Source organism: Grampus griseus (genome assembly GCF_964374135.1).
Source record: "Grampus griseus genome assembly, chromosome: 7".
In the NCBI taxonomy this organism is placed as follows: domain Eukaryota; kingdom Metazoa; phylum Chordata; class Mammalia; order Artiodactyla; family Delphinidae; genus Grampus; species Grampus griseus.
The window spans coordinates 7847784-7869043 of NC_139001.1; the positions used below are offsets into that span (position 1 = coordinate 7847784).

Genomic DNA, 21260 nt, shown 5'->3' on the forward strand with positions numbered 1-21260 from the left:
AGAACCTAGGGGTAAGACAGGAATAAAGACACAGACCTACTAGAGAATGGACTTGAGGATATGGGGAGGGAGAAGGGTAAGCTGTGACAAAGCGAGAGAGTGGCATGGACATATATACACTACCAAACGTAAGGTAGATAGCTAGTGGGAAGCAGCCGCATAGCACAGGGAGATCAGCTCGGTGCTTTGTGACCACCTGGAGGGGTGGGATAGGGAGGGTGGGAGGGAGGGAGACGCAAGAGGGAAGAGATATGGGAACATGTATATGTATAACTGATTCACTTTGTTATAAAGTAGAAACTAGCACACCATTGTAAAGCAATTATACTCCAATTAAAAAAAAAAAGATACTTGAGGACAGCTCAATATTAAAAGTTTGAGTCAATCCCTCCTAACTTTTTTTTTCCAAATTAACAAACTGTAATTGTTTTCTCAAAGATACATTTCTTTTCATATACATCCATCATACACTGTAAACAAAAAAAGCAGTGTACATGAAATAAGAGAAAATAAATAGCATAGGTATTTATAGGAGAAGAAAATCCATAGCATAGGTAAGGAGGCTCTAGTCTGGAGCACAGCTGAGTTTCCAGCAGTATAACCTCTTAACTACTTTTTAAGGCCAAGGAATTCATTCCTTCATTTGAATGCCAGAAGACTTGCTCTATCCATCAGAAAGAATAGAAAAAAAAGAAAAATGGATAATGATCAACCTGTTGGAAATATAAAGGGATCTATGGGTAATCTAACTAAATATATAGGAGGCAGGAGTGGGGAGGATAGCCCAAGTATACTATGATGGTCAGAACATCCTCCACCGATGGAATAGCTCCCTTTGGACCAGAAATAAATTCCACAGATGTACAAAGAGTGCCTCCCATGATGAGATGCACAAAAAAGCTACAGAACTCCCTGCACCAATATAATTCAGAACTGAAACTGTGCTTTTTATAAAAGGCCAGGTTTTTACATCTGGTCCATTTTTCCTCTTTATCTTATTCCCAAATGGGATAGAAAGGCACCTCAATAATATCAATTTATCTTGGTTTTGTGAAAAAGTTACATGGTTCTTTCTTACTTTTACTGAGAACAAGAGAACACTATCAGGTACACACAGAAGTAACATCCCATGTATGTTGAGTTTGTCATAGGAAAATGAATATCAACTTTCTATCAGTAGAAATTATAATAAACCTAAATCATGTTCCCCCAAAACAAAGTACTTTTTTATACCTGATGATCAATTCATTGTTTCTAGCCTGTTGATATATGTAGATATTTTAACACAGAAAGTGACACTGTATAAGTTCTCAACTGTTTTTAGAGTCAATAAGAATAAACCTAAATAATTTCATCAAATCTAGTCTATTTTTATTTCTCCAAAAACTTTAGAATTTTAAAGTTATGAAGAACATTAGACAATATTTAATCCACCCCTTCATTTTACAATTAAGGAAACTTTCCGTTTCTTATTGTCAGAGCTGAGGTTTCATCTTCTATCAATTCCTATCTTTATTGTCCCTGCTAAAGCAGGGACAGGTAACCGTCAGGCCCTGCATCTGATATCCTACCTTCTAGTCTACCTGTGAGCATTCTTCCAGTTCATACAAGTTCACAGTTGACATGGGCACGAGCTACGTATACTCAGAAATCTAGACCAGTGGTGGGATCTACCTACATGTAATTCATTGCCTCTACTATCTCCCCCTTCAACTGCTCTCCATAATGCTTCTAAAACCTGAAACTGACCAGAAAATCTACAAAACTAGAATGCAGGATTGTGCCAGTGTCCAAAACTGGAGTATCTACAATCACTTACAGCTGGGTCTTGACAGAGCTTCTGTAGTAGAGGTGAGTCATTTAGCACTTTTTCTCCCTCTGAGACAATTTTATTACTCCATCAGTGGCCAGATAAGAGAATAAAAGAGGTATAGAAGTAAGCCAATCCTAATATCACAACTGTGTAAAAACTTCTAAATAGGACATGCCAGGAATACAATTTCAAGTGGGAGAACAACTTGAGCTTTTGAAACATCAATAACTTTTGCTTAACTTCCTTTAACAAGCCAGATTAAACAGTGGCAACACATCATTTGCAAATTTAAATCACATGAACTTAACTTACAGGAACATAACCAGGCCAACACTTCAGAGGACCTCTGCTCTGGCCCTCCTCCGACCACACCCCTCCTCAACAGGTACGGAGCTCTCAAGGCTAAATGGATTGTAATCAGCCCCAAGCCCACCTCCAGGGCATATATAAGCACCTTCCCCAGGTCTACCTTCCCAAACGCAGACCACATCACAGGTGGCACCCCTAGACTCGACAGGTGGCTAATGGGTGGGTGTTTCTAAAGGGTATGGGCAGAGCTTGGACATGTGGGATAAGATGCTCACCTAGAGGGCAAGGGCCCTTGCTGAATGCGGGGGAGGAGGCAGGAGGGCAGCAAAGAGGGGACAGGGAGCAAGAACTGGGAAGGGAAGAGGGGCAGGCCAGAGGTGGACCCTCTCCATGCAGCCACCTTTCAGCATGGAGCTCCGAGGAGTCTGAGAATTCTACATCTGAACCCCAGTACAAGTACATGGAGGTATACTTGGCAAGGAATGTATTTTATCTGTCATGAATTTATTTTACTTAACAGTTTGTTAGTCTGATTTATAACTTTTAAGTATTTAATATAAGGTACGTGTGCCTCCATCTGTATCTCGTCCTAGGCCATACACTCGTTAGGAGCCGGCCTAATAGGGATCTAACAGAGAAATTCAATACTGTGTACTCAGGTACACAGTATTTGTACTGTGTATTTGTACTTGCTTTCAGAGAGAAAGCAAGCAGAAAAATTTTCAAAATACTGTATGTAGTTCCACTTATCATTCCCATCGATGAGAGCAAACCTCAGTGTGCAGGGAGGGCGATCTGCTCAGTTCCCAGGTACCTCTCAGGGTGAACTCCTTACTGCACTGGGTATGATTCTCGTGCTTAAAAAATCCATGTTTGGGCTTCCCTGGTGGCGCATTAGTTGAGAGTCCGCCTGCCAATGCAAGGGACACAGGTTTGTGCCCCGGTCTGGGAAGATCCCACATGCCGCGGAGAGGCTGGGCCCGTGAGCCATGGCCGCTGAGCCTGCACGTCCGGAGCCTGTGCTCCACAACGGGAGAGACCACAGCAGTGAGAGGCCTGCGTACCGCAAAAAAAAAAAAGAAAATCCATGTTTTTCACACAGTGGGGCCCGTAGTATAATTGAGCTCCTTCAACTGGTGTGCCAAAGAAGAAACAATCACCCTTTCTGATGTGGAGAAAATGCTGGTTATGCTAGACTTATTGAGAGATGGTTACTCCCTCTCCAACATGGCATATTCCTAAGAGATTTTCATTGGTAATTTTTATGATTATTGAATGTGAATTTCACCTTATGAGCAAACTCTGAAATCTAACACCCACGTAAACTGTGTGATGGAATAGCTCCCGCAGCTAAGTTACTACCTCAAATCTGACGCTCAATTCTATAATCTAAGCACCAGGGTCAGCAATATATACCATGTTCTGTCACAGGAACAGAAAATGACTAAGAGAGAACAAGGTGACATGTGACATTTTTAATCTAAGCCAGTGGGTAAGACCTAAACTTGAGATACAAATGTGAATCCTTGGCTTCAGGACAAGGGCAAGGGAAAAAAGGACAAAACTGAACTTCAGAATAGGTCTTAGGTTATTGAAACAACAACAGTAATAATACCTATGAAGTACATGACTGAACTTGTATTCTCATTAAACTTGTCATTTCACAAAATGTAATATGTTAACTGAAATATATGTATTCCATTTCCTCATCAATGAGCCGAAGTTTCTTCCTATAATCTCTTCCACTGTGAAAAATCTAATTCTATGGCTATCCTATTTATGGTATCCTGGAAAAGTTAGGCCAAGAATTTAAGAATACTGCTCTCCCAGCTTTGCACAAGCAAACATTATCCAGAGACCTGCTGCTAATTGTATGTCAGAGTAAACTTCCCTTAATGAGAGAGAGCCTATTAAAATGAGTCATGAACCTAAGAAAGACTATGACGAGCCAATGGTAAAAAGCCTTGTACCAAGTCCTATCACCTGCACAGAAGTGTAGTGAGAAACTGACCAGAAAAAAAAATAATAATACACATTATTTTTGGACAAAGTTGCAGAATAGCTCATGCAGTAGATTAAAAGTACATAGCATATTTGTTTAGGAGAGATTAACTTAAATCAGTGGAAAAAACCCATAAATCCTTTTAAGCTATAAACCAAGGGTGTCCAATTACAAGAACTGGTGGGTATCTGTGTGGGTTCAGCTGCTCCCTGCAGCCTAGTAACAAATGCCATCCCTTTCATTTGAAGTGTGATTTTTAAGATTGGCAGAAGGGGCTGTTAACCAAAGGCAAATTTTGTTTATTTAAATTTGAAACAAATCCTTGCCCATCCTCAATTTTGTTTTACTACTCTGTTTTTTAGTTAGAATATATGATTTCAGTTTTACAGCACATCTAAAAAATTAAATGTGACATTGGGTTTATTATAAAGTTATTGAACTTACCGGGGAAGGAATGAAGGCTTCATGAAACTTCTTCGGATTAATTCTCAATACACCCTTTAAAATAAAAAATAAAACCTGTGAAAATTTAACTAGTTACACACTTACAATCTTTCCATACATATGTTACTAGTCAATAAAAAGTTTAAAATTAATTAAACAATTCGATCTAGGAAACAAGTTAGATGTATGAGAACTATTCATTAAATGCATGAAATATGATTTATACTGATGTCTGTATCACAGAGTTCTATCAAACACTAAAAGCTCACACTGGCACCTTGCAGTGAATGGGCAGAGGTGAGAAGCAACAGAGACTGGCGTGGAGTGGGAAAGTGGCAACTATTGGGATTTTATGCGCCCTTATATGCTAGTCTTCAAATATAAACCTTTACTTTAAGAACAAGGTTACGGGGGATTATGCCTCACTACACAATGGCCTTTTTTTATTCTATAAGACCTTCCCACAATTGCTTGCTTCTGTGACAATTTTCAAAGTGATACAGGTTGACTTCCAGGTTGAATACTTAGTCTCGAGGGGCTGGATGCATATTTTTTACTCTGGCCCCTCTGCAGAGCTGAATGAGTCAATAATTCAAAATGGTCCAGAACCAGCTCTTAATGTAAGTGGGAATCCTGGCTCCAACAGCCAGGCCACCCAGTCTGCCTACAACTTCACGTCAGTCCAGCACGAAGTCAGGGTCTGCCTCTATTTATGCACAGGGGTGCAGGTGGGGCCGTCTTCAACAGCAGTTCAGTATTTTAGGCTCTTGCAGGAAGCTGTAACCCTCCCCACTTACAGCTGCATCTGAAGGCCACTGGAACACACGGACGGAGGCCGTTATTTTCCTAAGAGTCAGACTCAAAGGGTGTCTTGAGAAAGTGTTTTAAATAACATCTCTCCCCTAAAATACTGAAAGACCCAAAGATACACAATTAACAAAATAGGTGAGGGCATAAAATAAAGCAGAAAATAATTCCTTCTTTCACTGGTACACCATGTTTAAATTACAAATTTCCATGCAACAGTTTATATTACTGTTAAATCCCACACAGACTACTATAAATCCTCATTCAGTCCTTAATTTAATAATTATTTACTGAATTCTGATTATGTGCCAGACCCTGAGACAGACAATGTGGGAGAGTGAGAACCAAGCTCAGCCTTTGTTTACAAAGTAAAACATGAAGAATGCCACAAGTGAGGGGACAGCGTACTTTCAGCTAGGGGCACTAGGCAAGGCTCCAGAGATGGTGTCTGACCTGGTCCTTGATGGAGGAGTAAAATTTGAAGATAAATCAGAAAGGAAATATAGGCAAGAGTGATTAAGAGGGCAAATACTCTTCTACCACCATGCTGTATTAGGGTAAGAGACAGAGGGACTGGGAAGTAAGGCAGGCAAAGCTCCCACAGGCCAGTCCCTTTTCTATGAATGTCGCTGCAATTGCACTTTTAGGGCAGCTGTTTCTTGTTGGGAGAGGGAGGAAAAGGCTTATTATATTTATCCTCAATATTCATCCACTCACTCAACAAATATCTCCTGACAATTAGCATGACAGGCACTATGCTAAGTGATGGGGCCACAATGGAGAGAGAGTAATAATAGATAGGCTCTACCCTCATAGCTTACAGTCTAGTGAGAGGAAATAAACACTCCAAATAAATAAAAGTAAACTCATTGATTTTTTAAAATTCATTTTCTGACCCAAGTTTCTTTTTTTTCAACTGCTAATCTTCTATCATCCCTTCAAGCTCAGTGAATGGTTAGTACATGAAGAAGTATAGAGATGAGAATGCCTTCTGCTTTGAAAGTACCTTTAATTACAGAGCACTCAGAAATGCCACAGCTGGACTCAGGGGAAAGAAACAGGTTGCTCAGGGCTGTATCTTGCTCTATTTTGTTTGTCTGTGTGTTTTTTTAATTGAGATATGTTTGATGTACAATGTTATATAAGTTACAGGTATATAACAGTGATTTGCAATTTTTAAAGCTTATATACTCAATGTACTGTTATTATAAAATATCTCAACTCTATTGAAAAGAATAACTACTGGGCTTCCCTGGTGGCGCACTGGTTGGGAGTCCGCCTGCCGATGCAGGGGACACGGGTTCGTGCCCCGGTCCGGGAAGATCCCACATGCCGCGGAGCAGCTGGGCCGGTGAGCCATGGCCGCTGAGCCTACGCGTCTGGAGCCTGTGCTCCACAATGGGAGAGGCCACAACAGTGAGAGGCCCATGTACCGCAAAAAAAAAAAAAAAAAAAAAAGAACAACTATTAAAAGGACCAAAAAGATTCTATACTTGATTGTCTAACCCACACTTCCTGATATATAAAAGCACACAAGGAGGGACACATGCCTTGTTCAAGAAAACTGTTTGCAATTTGACTGGAGCATACTCTTAAGAACTGGACCTCAGGAACAGATCCCCTGAGAGTACAGATCACACTAAGAAAGAAAAATCTCTTGCAGAGTCCACAGCAGACCACGGTCATCCCCACAGCCTGAAGAAGCTGTCAGGAAAGCAACTCAAGAAATGGCCTTGTAACTGAAAGAGACTTCTAGCAGATGTCTTGTCTTACTCACCTACATACATAAGTCCAGAACTTCCATTTCCATATTTCTATAACCATTGCCTAATCTGCCCCAAACCCTCATCTCTCATTTTCCTCCTCAACCGTTTCCTAAGCCTGAAACTGGTGGCTCCAAATCCTCCATCTCTTTTCTGAATGCTCTGGTGCCTCCTTGCCTCCACTGAAACCTGATGTGACCAATTCCCTCCAAGTGCTCTCAAAGGGGGCCGATTTTCTCTCTCTTATCCCATATAGCTCAGGGACCAGAAGAAGAATGTTTCCCCCCCCCCCTGCTTCCCCACTACAGCTTTAAAAATTCTCCCATTCTCTATCAAAATCCCCAGATACTTAGAAGTGCATGTCACTGGCTCCTGCTATACCTCCTTGGTGCTGGCATCTTCAAACCTTCTGATCGTACCCCTAATTTACTAATGCTGCTTTACAACAAATGCTAAAGAAACTTCTCTAGGTGGGAAACACAAGAAAAGAAAAAGACCCACAAAAACAAACCCAAAACAATTAAGAAAATGGTAATAGGAACATACATACTGATAACAACCTTGAATGTAAATGGATTAAATGCCCCAACCAAAAGACACAGACTGGCTGAAGGGATATAAAAACAAGACCCATCTATATGCTGTCTACAAGAGACCCACTTCAGACCTAGGGACACATACAGACTGAAAGTGAAGGGATGGAAAAAAGATATTCCATGCAAATGAAAATCAAAAGAAAGCTGGAGTATCAACACTTGTATCAGATTTTTAAAATAAAGACTGTTACAAGAGATAAGGAGGGACACAACATAATGATCAAAGGATCAACACAAGAAGAAGATATAACAATTATAAATGTTTACGCACCCAACATATGAGCACCTCAACACATAAGGCAAATGCTAACAACCATAAACGGAGGAACCGACAGTAACACAATAACAGTAGGGGACTTTAACACCCCACTTCACTAATGGACAGATCATCCAAACAGAAAATAAATAAGGAAACACAAGCTTTAAATGACACAACAGACCAGATAGATTTAATTGATATTTATAGAACATTCCACCCAGGGCTTCCCTGGTGGTGCAGTGGTTGAGAGTCCGCCTGCCGATGCAGGGGACATGGGTTCGTGCCCCGGTCCAGGAAGATGCCACATGCCACGGAGCAGCTGGGCCTGTGAGCCATGGCTGCTGAGCCTGCGCGTCTGGAACCTGTGCTCCGCGATGGGAGAGGCCACAACAGTGAGAGGCCTGCATACCGCAAAAAAAAAAAAAAGAACATTCCACCCAAAAGTGGCAGAATACACTTTCTTCTCAAGTGTACATGGAACATTCTCCAGGATAGATCACATCTTGGGTCCCAAATCAAGACTCAGTAAATTTAAGAAAATTGAAATTGTATCAAGCATCTTTTCTGACCACAACACTATGAGACTGGAAATCAATTACAGGAGAAAAACTGTAAAAAACACAAATACCTGGAGGCTAAACAGTGCGCTACTAAATAACCAAGAGATGACTGAAGAAATCAAAGAAGAAATTTAAAAATACATAGAGAAAAATGACAACGAAAACACGACAACCCAAAACCTATGGGATGCAGCAAAAGCAGTTCTAAGAGGGAAGTTTATAGCAATTCAATCTCACCTCAAGAAACAAGAAAAATCTCAAATAAACAATCTAACCCTACACTTAAAACAACTAGAAAAGAATAACAAAGAAAACCCAAAATCAGTAGAAGGAAAGAAATCGTAACAATCAGAGCAGAAATAAATGAAATAGAAATGAAGAAAACAATAGCAAAGATCAATAAAACTAAAAGCTGGTTCTTTGAGAAGGTAAACAAAATTGATAAACCATTAGCTAGACTCATCAAGAAAAATAGGGAGAGGACTCAATTCAATAAAATTAGAAATGAAAAAGGAAAAATCACAATTGAGACTGCAGAAATACAAAGGATTATAAGAGACTACTACAAACAACTATATGCCAATAAAACGGACAACCACGAAGAAATGGACAAATTCTTGGAAAGGTACAATTTTCCAAGACTGAACCACGAAGAATTAGAAAATATAAACAGACCTATCACAAGTAATGAAATTGAAACCATAATTAAAAATCTTCCAACAAACAAAAGTCCAGGACCAGATGGCTTCACAGGTGAATTCTACAATACATTTAGAGAGGAGCTAACACCCATCCTTCTCAAACTCTTCCAAAAAATTGCAGAGGGAGAAACACCTCAAATTCATTCTACGAAGCCACCATCACCCTGATACCAAAGCTGGAAAAAGATAACACAAAAAAAGAAAATTATAGACCAATATCACTGATGAACATAGATGCAAAAATCCTGAACAAAATACTAGCAAACAGAGTCCAACAACACATTAAAAAGATCATACACCATGATCAAGTGGGATTTATCCCAGGGATGCAAGGATTCTTCAATATAGGCAAATCAATCAATATGATACACCACTAACAAATTAAGAAATAAAAACCATATGATCATCTCAATAGATGCAGAAAAAGCTTTTGACAAAATTCAACACCCATTTATGATAAAAACTCTCCAGAAAATGGACATAGAGGGAACCTACCTCAACATAATAAAGGCCATATATGACAAACCCACAGCAAGCATCATACTCAATGGTGAAAAACTGAAAGCATTTCCAGTAAGATCAGGAAGAAGACAAGGATGCCCACTCTCACCACTCTTATTCAACATAGTTTTGGAAGTCCTAGCCACAGCAATCAGAGAAGAAAAAGAAATAAAAACAATACAAATTGGAAAAGAAGAAGTAAAACTGTCACTGTTTGTAGATGACATGATACTATACATAGAAAACCCTAAAGATGCCACCAAAAAACTACTAGAACTAATCAATGAATTTGGTAGGGTTGCAGGATACAAAATGAAATCTCTGGCATTCCTATACACCAACAACAAAAAATCAGAAAGAGAAATTAAGGAAACACTCCCATTTACCACTGCAACAAAAAGAATAAAATACGTAGGAACAAACCTGCCTAAAGAGGCAAAAGACTTGTACTCAGAAAACTATAAAACGATGAAAGAAATCAAAAATGACATAAGCAGATGGAGAAATATACCACACTCTTGGATTGGAAGAATCAATATTGTGAAAATGACTATACTGCCCAAAGCAATCTACAGATTCAATGCAATCCCTATCAAACTACCAATGGCATTCTTCACAGAACTAGAACAAAAAATTTTACAAGTCGTATGGAAACACAAAAGATCCCAAATAGCCAAAGCAAACTTGAGAAAGAAAAACGGAGCTGGAGGAATCAGGCTCCCCAACTTCAAACTATACCACAAAGCTACCGTCATCAAGACAATATGGTACTGGCACAGAAACAGAAATATAGATCAATGGTACAGGACAGAATGCCCAAAAATAAACCCACGCACATATGGGCACCTAATTTATGACAAAGGAGGCAAGAACATACAATGGAGGAAAGACAGCCTCCTCAATAAGTGGTGCTGGAAAAACTGGACACCTACATGTAAAAGAATGAAATTAGAACACTACCTAACACCATACACAAAAATAAACTCCAGGGCTTCCCTGGTGGTGCAGTGGTTGAGAGTCCGCCTGCCAATGCAGGGGACACGGGTTCATGCCCCGGTCCGGGAAGATCCCACATGCCGCGGAGCACCTAGGCCCGTGAGCCATGGCCGCTGAGCCTGCGCATCCGGAGCCTGTGCTCCGCAACGGGAGAGGCCACAACAGTGAGAGGCCCGCGTACCACAAAAAATAATAATAATATTTAAAAAATAAACCCCAAATGGATTAAAGACTTAAATGTAAGACCAGACACTATAAAACTCTTGGAGGAAAACATAGGAAAAACACTCTTTGACATAAACCACAGCAAGATCCTTTTTGACCCACCTCCTAGAGTAACGGAAATAAAAACAAAAATAAACAAATGGGACTTAATTAAACTTAAAAACTTTTGCATAGCAAAGGAAACCATAAACAAGACAAAAAGACAACCCTCAGAATGGGAGAAAATATTTGCAAATGAAACAAGGGACAAAGGATTAATCTCCAAAATATACAAATAGCTCATGCATCTCAATGTCAAAAAAACAAACAATCCAATCAAAAAATGGGCAGAAGACTTAAATAGACATTTCACCAAGGAAGACATACAGATGGCCAAGAGGCACATGAAAAGATGCTCAACATCACTAATTATTAGAGAAATGCAAATCAAAACTACAATGAGGTATCACCTCACACCAGTCAGAATGGCCATTATCAAAAAATCTAGAAACAATAAACGCTGGAGAGGGTGTGGAGAAAACGGAACCCTCTTGCACTGTTAGTGGGAATGTAAATTGATACAGCCACTATGGAGAACAGTATGGAGGTTCCTTAAAAAACTACAAATAGAACTACCATATGACCCAGCAATCCCACTACTGGGCATATACCCTGAGAAAACCATAATTCAAAAAGAGGCATGTACCACAATGTTCATTGCAGCACTATTTACAATAGCCAGGACACGGAACCAACCTAAATGTCCATTGACAGATGAATGGATAAAGAAGATGTGCCACATACATACAGTGGAATATTACTCAGCCATAAAAAGAAACGAAATTGAGTTATTTGTAGTGAGGTGGATGGATCTAGAGTCTGTCATACAGAGTGAAGCAAGTCAGAAAGAGAAAAACAAATACCATATGCTAACGCATATATAATGGAATCGAAAAAAAATGGTACTGATGAAACTAGTTGCAGGGCAGGAATAAAAAGGTATACATAGAGAATGGACTTGAGGACACTGGGTGGGATGGGGAAGCTGGGGCAAAGTGAGAGTAGCATTGACATATATACACTACCAAATGTAAAATAGTTGGCTGGTGGGAAGCAGCATCATAGCACAGGGAGATTGGCTCGGTGCTCTGCAATGACCTAGAGGGGTGGGATAGTGAGGATGGGAGGGAGGCTCAAGAGGGAGGGGATATGGGGACACGTGTATGCATATGGCTGATTTGCTTTGCTGTGCAACAGAAACTAACACAGTACTGTGAAGCAATTATACTCAAAGATCTATTAAAAAATAAGTAAATAAAAATAAAAAAATAAAAACATCTCTTATCTTTCAATAAAAGTTTCTTTGGGGAAAGAAAAAGGATGTCACAATATACTTAAGTTTGTATACAAAAGCTAACAAATGCTTACATCTAATATACATATTTAATAAGTTTAATTTTCTCCAACAGCATTCAAATTTCTTTTCTTGACTAGCCTTTTACCTTACCCATTAAGGCCTGCACAGATGGACTCTGTTTCTCTGCCTATGAAAATCTTATTTACAGTGTTGTATATTTCACACGGTGACCTCATATCTGGAACCCATTCCTTTTCCCATCTGCAAAGAACAACTGTTCTCATCTGTGGGGGGAGGCTCTGGCTGCAGAGTCTCATGATGTCACAGGCCAGGAGGAATCACTTACAAACTCCTGGGAATGAGAGTTGTTATATTGATCACCTTTTTTTTTTAACATTAGCAAAGAGTTGCTTCAAAAGCAAAAATTAATACGAGGGAGCAAAAATAATACCATTGCAGAATAGTTTCCTGAGCCTATCTTTGTAAATTTTATAAACAATTTTTCTTCCAAGTCATAACAACAGAGGATCCTCTCATTCTTCTTCAAAGACAGTACCTTGATCCTTTATTCAGTCAGTAAAGATTTATTCGATATAAATTTATTAAGCATCAATCAAATGCCAGTCATTGGGCTAATTTGTGGGAATAAAATATGGCCATGCCCACAAGGAAGTGAACAGTCCATTTGAGGAAATATAAATTCCAAGAAATGATAATAAGTTTAGAATAAAGGGTAAACAAAAATGTCGGCTTCAGGAAAGTGGTAATGGCCAATTCTGCTTGGAGAATTAAAGTGAGGCTTCGTAAAGGGGGTAACATTTAGGTAAGGTCAAGCACAATTACATGAAGACAGTGGGAGAAAGCATTCCTAACACCAGGAACAGTATGTACAAAGTCATAGAGGAATCAAAGAGCAGAGTTTTTACTGGCAAAGTTTCGAAGATCAGGGTGAACTGAGCAGAGTGTACCTGGAAGAGAACGGCAGGAGATGAGAATGGGAAAAGCACAACAGGTCCTCATACACAGAACAAGATGAGGGCCAAGAAACTTGCAGATAAAATGAAGTTCAGTATGTGCCCTGAACGACAAACAGCAAATGAATGGATTAATGAATGAACAAATGTCCAACTGAACCTTTAACCTTCCTGAGAGACCTTATCAAAGAAATCAAGGGAAGCTTTAAAAAAAAAAAACCAACTGTACCTCTGAAATCAGAGCGAGCAACTAATTAATCTGTTAAAAACAAATTTTCATTCAAGAGTCTATATTAAGCACGTGACCACAGGTAAATACAAAAGGTGATAAAAAGGAAGAGAAGATGACAGTATCTGTTAATTAGCTGGATCTCCAGCCCCAAACACAAATATAGAAGCTGGACACTCGGACTGAGAGAAAATGGAACACAGTCGACATCTTCAAGCAAGCCAGGTAACACATGGCAATGTTTCTATACTAAACTAAAAATTATAAAATAGACTAATTCAAAGAATATGTGGCTTCGCCTCCCTCTCCATCTCACTGCCTACTACCTGCCTCAGATTTCACGCCTAAAGAGACCTAAGCTGCCTCACTCCATATTGTTTCACAGTTCGTGTCTTCATTAGTGTCACGACCTTTCCATAACTCCCTTCCCACACACACATAACACTCATTTAATAGACCCAAATGAGTCATCTTTCAATATTCACCGCAGGTGTCATCTCCTACAGTTCCTGGTTTCCCCCAACATTCTCCAGTAAGTGGTCACACTTTTATCTGAGCACTTACCCTTTATCCTCAAATCATCTGTTCACATGACTGCCTGCTCCACTACTGGGCTGCAGGCTCAAAGTATAGAAAGTCAGTCTCATCCACCTTCATCTCGGGAGCAACCACGCTGTGTGCTCCTAACTATATAAACTGTTCCTGGCTCACAGTGGATAGCTGAACGTTTGCTGAGCCAAACTGCTGAATTAGCTTGTAAAAATATTTTGTAAACTATAAAGCACTCAACAAATATTGTCTGCTGCTATTTACTGTTTCCTTTTCAAGCTTATTCTCTGTCAGGCAGCATCCATGTGCTCCAGGCGAACTGACCTATCAATGTTCCTTATAGCCACACGCTATATCCCACTTCTCTCTTAGCAGTCCACACTGGTCCCCTTGTAAAGCTCTTTCTCTCCACTTATTCAAACTGCACCAATCCATGGCCTGGCTCTAATATATCCCTTCCAATAAAGCACTCCTAGACAACCCTAACTGGAAGTAACGGTTCCCTTCTCTCAAACCTCGGAGCACTTTGTCACAGTCTGGTGGCACTTATCACCTCTAGTTATACTGCCGGTCTGAGAAGTGGGAAGCCCTGGGCCTGTTATGTCATCATTTCTCTCAAAGCACACAGCAGAGAAAAATGAACAGTTTCAATGAGTAATCGATTACTTCTGATTCCACATAATCAAGGAATAGCCTTCTAGTATATTTTAAGCACCTGAATAAGTGTTCCTCTCTTCAAGCCTTCTGAAACATCCTCCTTGGACAGGTAGGTTTCAAATATGCTTTTTTTCTTCCCTCGTGTGGTCTTGCTCTTTGACTTTTTGTCACCTGGTGAAGCACCAACACCACGTGGGCCAGCCAAAGAGGACGCGCCTAGAAACATGAGGCATCAATCAACTCTACTCAAACGTCTATCTCCAAAACTGGAGATATTTCACCTTTTTTTTCTTATTTAGAAAGACCAAAACATAATAAAATTCCCTGATAATGATTTCAAATAGTCATAAAGAGGAAACATTGATAAGGAAACATGAATAAAATGTACACAGATTTGAGACCTGAATTTTAAATCAGCACCACAATATACATGGAACATAACCCGAATAATGGGTTCAGTATGCTTTGCTGGTTATAGACACAAACCTTTAAAAATAGGAATTACTAAAAGATCATCACTCTTCTAGAGGAGATTAAACAACTGTAATCAATATCAATAAATTACGACAGCAAGAAAACACACAATTCTAAAGTAAATGACACAGGAGAATATTGAACAGGCCACCAAGGGAATTACAGTCTCCCTCAGTCCTAAGACCCGCCCTGCACCTCCATTCCACTTTAGTTCAGGTCTCCAGTTGCTAGAGCAGATTCCATTTTCCTTTTGCTACCTCTGGGGGTCCCCAGGGGCCGGAGGTTCAGCCGGTAGTCAGGATGGCTCATTACTGGTTCCACGGTCACCTCTTCTCTCTAGATCCCGGAGGGCCTCCACTGCTCAGCTCAGAGTTCTTCTGGCCTTGATCAGCTCAGTTGTCACTAGCTGAAACCAAAGAGAGATGGGTGACTGAAGAACTGTTAACCTGAAGCCTCCTCTGTGCTCTGGGAAATTTAGGACTTGGATGGCAAAGGCAATGTGGTATCCCTCCTGGGTCCTGGCGTCACTTTCTCCTAGGCAGTTAGTCAAGCACACCATCTGTCCTGACTTGCTTTTCAAGGTCTTCAACTTCATGGGTATCACCAGCCTGCTTGTTTGGGCCCCTTCAACTAAAAATCTCCACAAATAGGGCAATGAGGTTGAAATTAAGGAGTTCTGAGGTTCTATTCAGCTAGGGGAACGTACAGGAGCAAGAGGGAATATGGTTTTGAAAAATGGTATAAAGATCTAGAATCTGAAGTCTATAATGGAATAGGTACTAAACTAGGGCTCAAGAGATGCGGCGTTTACTAAGTTTAACCTTAGACAAATGACGTTCTTCTACAAAACCGAATAACTCAACTCCTTAGCATTCATCAATATAAACATAACCTAATTTACTGCCACAACCAGATGTCCACAACTATGCATGGAACTGCAGATGATTCACTAGCTTTCAAAAAATGGGAATACTGTAGCTAGACATCTACTTCCCTACTCTTACCTGCCATCACTTCAAACCAGTCATCTGACCAGAAGCTCCGGCAGCTGCTCCTAAGGAATACAAGGCAGCTGCCTGGCTCAGCGGACTGGAATGTGGGGCCCTGCAGCTGGCCCCCTGGCCTTTGACCTGGACACTGAACATGTCATCACTACATCTACTTTCTATTCTCTGCTGGCCACAGGCCCAGGATTCAAGCCTATACTTGCAAATTCTCAAAATCCGGATGGGCACCCTGCTTTCCCATAAAGCGGATCAAGATGTCATTCTGAACACTAAAACCCTTTCCTCTAAACTTCCCACACACATCCTTCACCAAAATGATGTAATTTTTCTTTAAATTGAAATTAATACTAACTCAGGAGAGCAGAAGCAACAGAGACAGAGTAACAAGCCACTTAGTGATATGTGAAGAGATTCATAGATAAAGTCAAGAAGTTTCAAGAAGAGAGAGAAACAGATGGTCTTAGATAAACAACAAGGTAGTGGAAAAGGCACACAGAGGAGTCCAGACCATCTGCTGGTTTCATTCAGAAATGCATTCATCCACTCCTTAATTCAACAACTATTTCTGCAAGATACTATACACTAGGCATAGCGAGGGATACAAAAGTTAATTAGACTTATAGAACTCATATTAAAATAACAACTAATACAAGTTGGGGAGTGATAAGCACTTTTTTTTTAAGTATGGGTAATGTACATATGATGGAAGAGAGACTCTCCAGATCAGGAAATCCAAGAGAGCTTCAGGAAAGATGTTAAGAACTGAGAATGTGAGAAAAGCATACTGTTGGCAAAAGGAAAAAAATACATAGACACACAAACAGAAAAACACAGGCAGGTTCTTGCCACATTAATTCCATCTGGATGGAGTCCAGCCTATATGAAGGGAGGCAGTGGCAAGGAAAATAAAACAAGTTGGGAGGTCTAGAAAACCTGCCCCGTTTCTCAAAGGCGGTAGGGAATTTCTGAAGCATGAATGAGCGGAAGAGAAGAACAACAGACCAAAGTTGTGTTTCAGGAAAAATTAACCTGGCATAGCACATTTAGAGTCATCTAGAGTTGAGAAAGACTGGCAGCAGCTGCACCTCAGGGAAGAACCAGAACAGACTGGGTGAAAGGAAAGGAAGGCCCGAACTAGAGTTGCAGCTGCAGACACTGAAACGGACAGACCGTTAACGTGGTACATTACACAGGAAAACTGGCACCACTTGGCGACCAGGCATTTCTGAAGGAGAGCACGGAGGTGGCAATTGCGTGAGATTTCAAGTAAGGAGACTGGGAGACGATAACATCACTAAGTTAGAGAAGATGATGAATTCTACTTGGGGTATTATATACCTCTACATGGCAATACATACCTCTATATATATGCCTCTACACGTGGAAATACATACTTCTGCATCAAGAACTTGAAAACTGGAGCATAACTTAGATGAATTAGCCAGCCATTTGCATAAAGACGGTAACCCAACGTTTTCTAGAATGGAAGAGATTGCCAAAAAGGGGTAAGGTGATGCAGAAGAGGGCCTAGGACAAAATCTGGGTGAGGGCAACTTTTTTTGCAAAGAGGAAGAAGAAGTAGAAAACATAATAAAGAAGCTAATAAAGATACAGGGGAAAAAAACAATAGAGTCTGATGCTAAGAAAACAAGGGAGACAATGACTTCCAAAGGAAGACAGGTTCATGATCAGGGTTTGCACGAACTACTAAGAAAACAAATAATGGCAGCCTTGGGTGGGGCAAGGGGCTGGAGCAAGCTGCAAGCAGGAGAAAGGCAATCCAAAACCAAGAGCCAGGATTGACAATGGGGCGCTTCATATCAAGGCTTGATGCAGGCAAGAGTTCAAAGGTAAGGGGAGTTACTGCCAGTCAAGTGAGACGGAGGCACAGAGATCTCAACTCAAATGTCCTAGGCCAGCTGCATTTGTAACCTTTTTTCACAGCAAATGCCTCAGTTGGTGTGATTTACACCTAACTTTTCTGTCTAGCTCAGGAAGATAAGGAATGTTTAGTTGAGATCATCACTATAATCCCACTGGCTCCCACAGTACCTAGGATAGAACAGGTGCTCAATAATCACTCCTTAAATGACTGGATGAGTTTGTTTTCATGAGCAAGCAGTGAGAACACCAAGCAAAGCAGGGTCATTCAGGGAAACCATGCTAAAAACAAATCAGCAAAGAATGGAAAACCAGGAAACAAAGTCAGCAGGAATAAGCCAGACCAGCCGAGCAGAGTCAAAGTCTGCCTTTGGGTATCAAAGCACTGGAAGCAGATGGAAAGATTCCAAGAATACAAGATGCTAAGCAGAAGACAAACAAGCAAGCAACCTTCCCTTCCCAGTGATGTAGTTGTGAAGGCCCATTAACCCTGGAAAAATCCTGGACACTCCTACCCTGACACACTAAAAGCACAAGTCACCAGCTAATCCTCACCAGCTTCCAGAATGAGGGCCAATGATACACTGCCCAACTGCCCACTGGCTCCTAGAGAGGGTGTCTTGCCATGGAAAGAGCTGTACATTCTGAAGAGTTGGGCTAAGATTAGGATGAACAGGCAGTAATGGTTAATAGTGTCACATGGTACAAAAGAGTAGGAATGAGGAGTAATGTAGGAAAAGCACTAGACTTGAGAAAGTGTAAACAAAGAAAGCATCTGGGTAAAAGAAGTGGTGTCTTGAGACCCAATGTATAGTACAGAGCAGGTGCTCAAAAATTTGAATAAATGAAGACTATCTGGGACAAAAACCAGGTTACAACAAATATATACTAGAGAGAAATACGAGTAGCAGAGCCAGGACTAGGGTGAGGCAAGCAAGGCACCTAGGACACAAAATTTATGAAAGCTAAGTGACACAAGTGCCATCCCCATGCTTGTAGGACTCCAAGATAAGTGCCTCCTTAAATGTTTGTGCCCTAGGCATCTCACTTGCCTTACCCTAGTCTCATTCAGCCTTATGAGTAGCAAGAACAGAAGAAATTAATGAACCTGGGTAGTGAAGGAAACTCAAGGAGATAAGTCATGAGAGGTTTAAAGAAAGAGAAGGTTAAGCCTATTCAGAAGCTAAGATGGAGCCAATGGAAAGCGAGAGATGGTAAAAACATGTGAAAGAGGATATAATAATGGAATAAAGAAAAAAAGAGGATGGGATTAAAATAAATCTCACTGAAATTTAAAAATAAAAAATATACATTGCAAATAATTGGGAAACACATGAAATAGTTAAGTAATGTTAAAACACTACTTAATGCCATTTTTTAAAAAAATAGCCAATAGATCCCTACTTCATAACATATTCTGAAATAAAATTTAGTATGAATAAAATTTAAATGTTTAAAAATGAGACAGAGAAACAGAGAGAAGGCAGGGGAAAGAACCCCCAGAATGGTTGAATGAGGAGTTTGACAAATATTATCCCCAACAATAAAAATGGACAAAATTATCAAAACCAACCATTTAAGGATCTGGATATTAACCGAAGACATACAACAAATTGAGAAGTGTTTATTCAAGAAAAATCTACTGAATCTCAGTAACAACAGTGGAAATGTATGGTGGTTTAGCCTAGGGCTCCCACCATCCTACACCTACCCCCAGTTTCTTGATGTGGAAGGCCTAATAGGGCAGGGCAAGCTGTAAGGACTGGCAACCCCACTGCCAGAGAGAGCTAAATTTATTTGGAGCAGAGCGAGAAGAATTCCACGCCCACAGGCATTTTTAACGACAATAGTGATTTAAGGGGCAAAAAATCAGGAAAAGCCAATATCACAGCTAGTCTGGTTTGTAATACCAGTTAGGGCAAGCAACAGATCAAGAGACCAACCAGAAATATAACAGGGAGAATCAGGGAATGAGACAACCAAAGTGCATCTTCTAAGAATCTACATTTTCCTGCTGTGTGTATGCTCAAGACTGTAAACATACAGGAGAGAAATGAGTGGGTCCTACAGAGCTATTCATCCCTGGATGAATGTGAGCCTTGCAAATACAGAAAGCAAAACCCAGGGCAGACTTGTAAACTGCCTCAATTTTGAATGCATTTCCCAAGTCTCACCAGGACCACTGACAAAGGGTGGGGGCCTCATTGTTTCAAGGAGTTTAAACACAACTTCTGACTAATCATAAGCTGACCACTAAGATATGCTGACTCAAGGGCAACTATCAGAAAGTCATGCTTAAAAATAAAAACAAGAAAAAAAGAACTGAGCAGAGACATGAGCAGCTAGCTACACACCATGAGAGAAACAGACTCCACAGAATTAGCCCATGCAAGCCGCTAAACAAACAGAGGAACCACCTCCAACTCTGGAGGAAAAGGAATCAGAATGCAGAATATATTATCAACAACATCCAGATTTCAACAAAAATTATAAGTATGCAAAAAAAAAAAAAAACCAGAAAAGTCTGACCCATACAATGGGGCAGGGGATAGTTTCAATAAAAATTATCTCTAAGTGAGCCTAGATTTTAGATTCAGGCAACAAAGACTTCAAAGCAGCTATTATAAATATGTTCAAAGAACTAAAAGAAACCATCTTTAAAGGAAACTATGATGACAATGATTCATCAAATAAAAAATATCAGTAAGAGATTGAAATTATTTTAAAAGAACCAAATGGAAATTCCAAGTTGAAAGACAGAACAACTGAAATGAAAATTTCACTGGAGGAACTCAAGAGCAGATCTGAGCTAACAGAAGAAAGAATCAATAAACATGGAAAAACAGATCAATCAAGATTATCCAATCTGAAGAAAAATCAAAAATTGCAAAAAAAATTTTAACCAAAATTTACAACTTGTGATAAAGAGTCTGGCTCCATTTTTTGATGTTTGACCACTAATTTACCTTGAGCCTCACCTCCCCCTTCCCCTTTGACCCAACCTGGACAGGTTGATAAGAAAGTCCATTGCATCCCCACCTTTTTTGGCACAAGAGGGAAATTCACATTTCACAAATCCCCAGCCTGCACATGGGACCTCCGCATCTTCAGTCCCCTAACCATTATAAAGGCCAACCTCACTCCTTCCCTCTGGCTCAAGCCAGGCCAGAGATGCTT

At 40.2% G+C, this 21260-nt stretch overlaps 1 protein-coding gene across 5 annotated transcripts in view; it reads right to left on the reverse strand.

Moving 5' to 3' along the window:
• The window catches only part of DIS3L2 (DIS3 like 3'-5' exoribonuclease 2), a 374067-nt gene that overhangs the window by 304467 nt on the left and 48340 nt on the right, over nucleotides 1–21260 (reverse strand). For all 5 annotated transcript variants that reach the window (XM_082658674.1, XM_082658675.1, XM_082658676.1 and 2 more), the window contains exons 2-4: nucleotides 15453–15601; nucleotides 14780–14937; nucleotides 4569–4622 (exon numbers count right to left, since the gene is read on the reverse strand). In XM_082658674.1, coding sequence (XP_082514800.1) covers nucleotides 4569–4622; nucleotides 14780–14937; nucleotides 15453–15504 — 264 coding nt within the window. In that variant the 5' untranslated portion in view covers nucleotides 15505–15601. The remainder of the gene's footprint in view (nucleotides 1–4568; nucleotides 4623–14779; nucleotides 14938–15452; nucleotides 15602–21260) is intronic.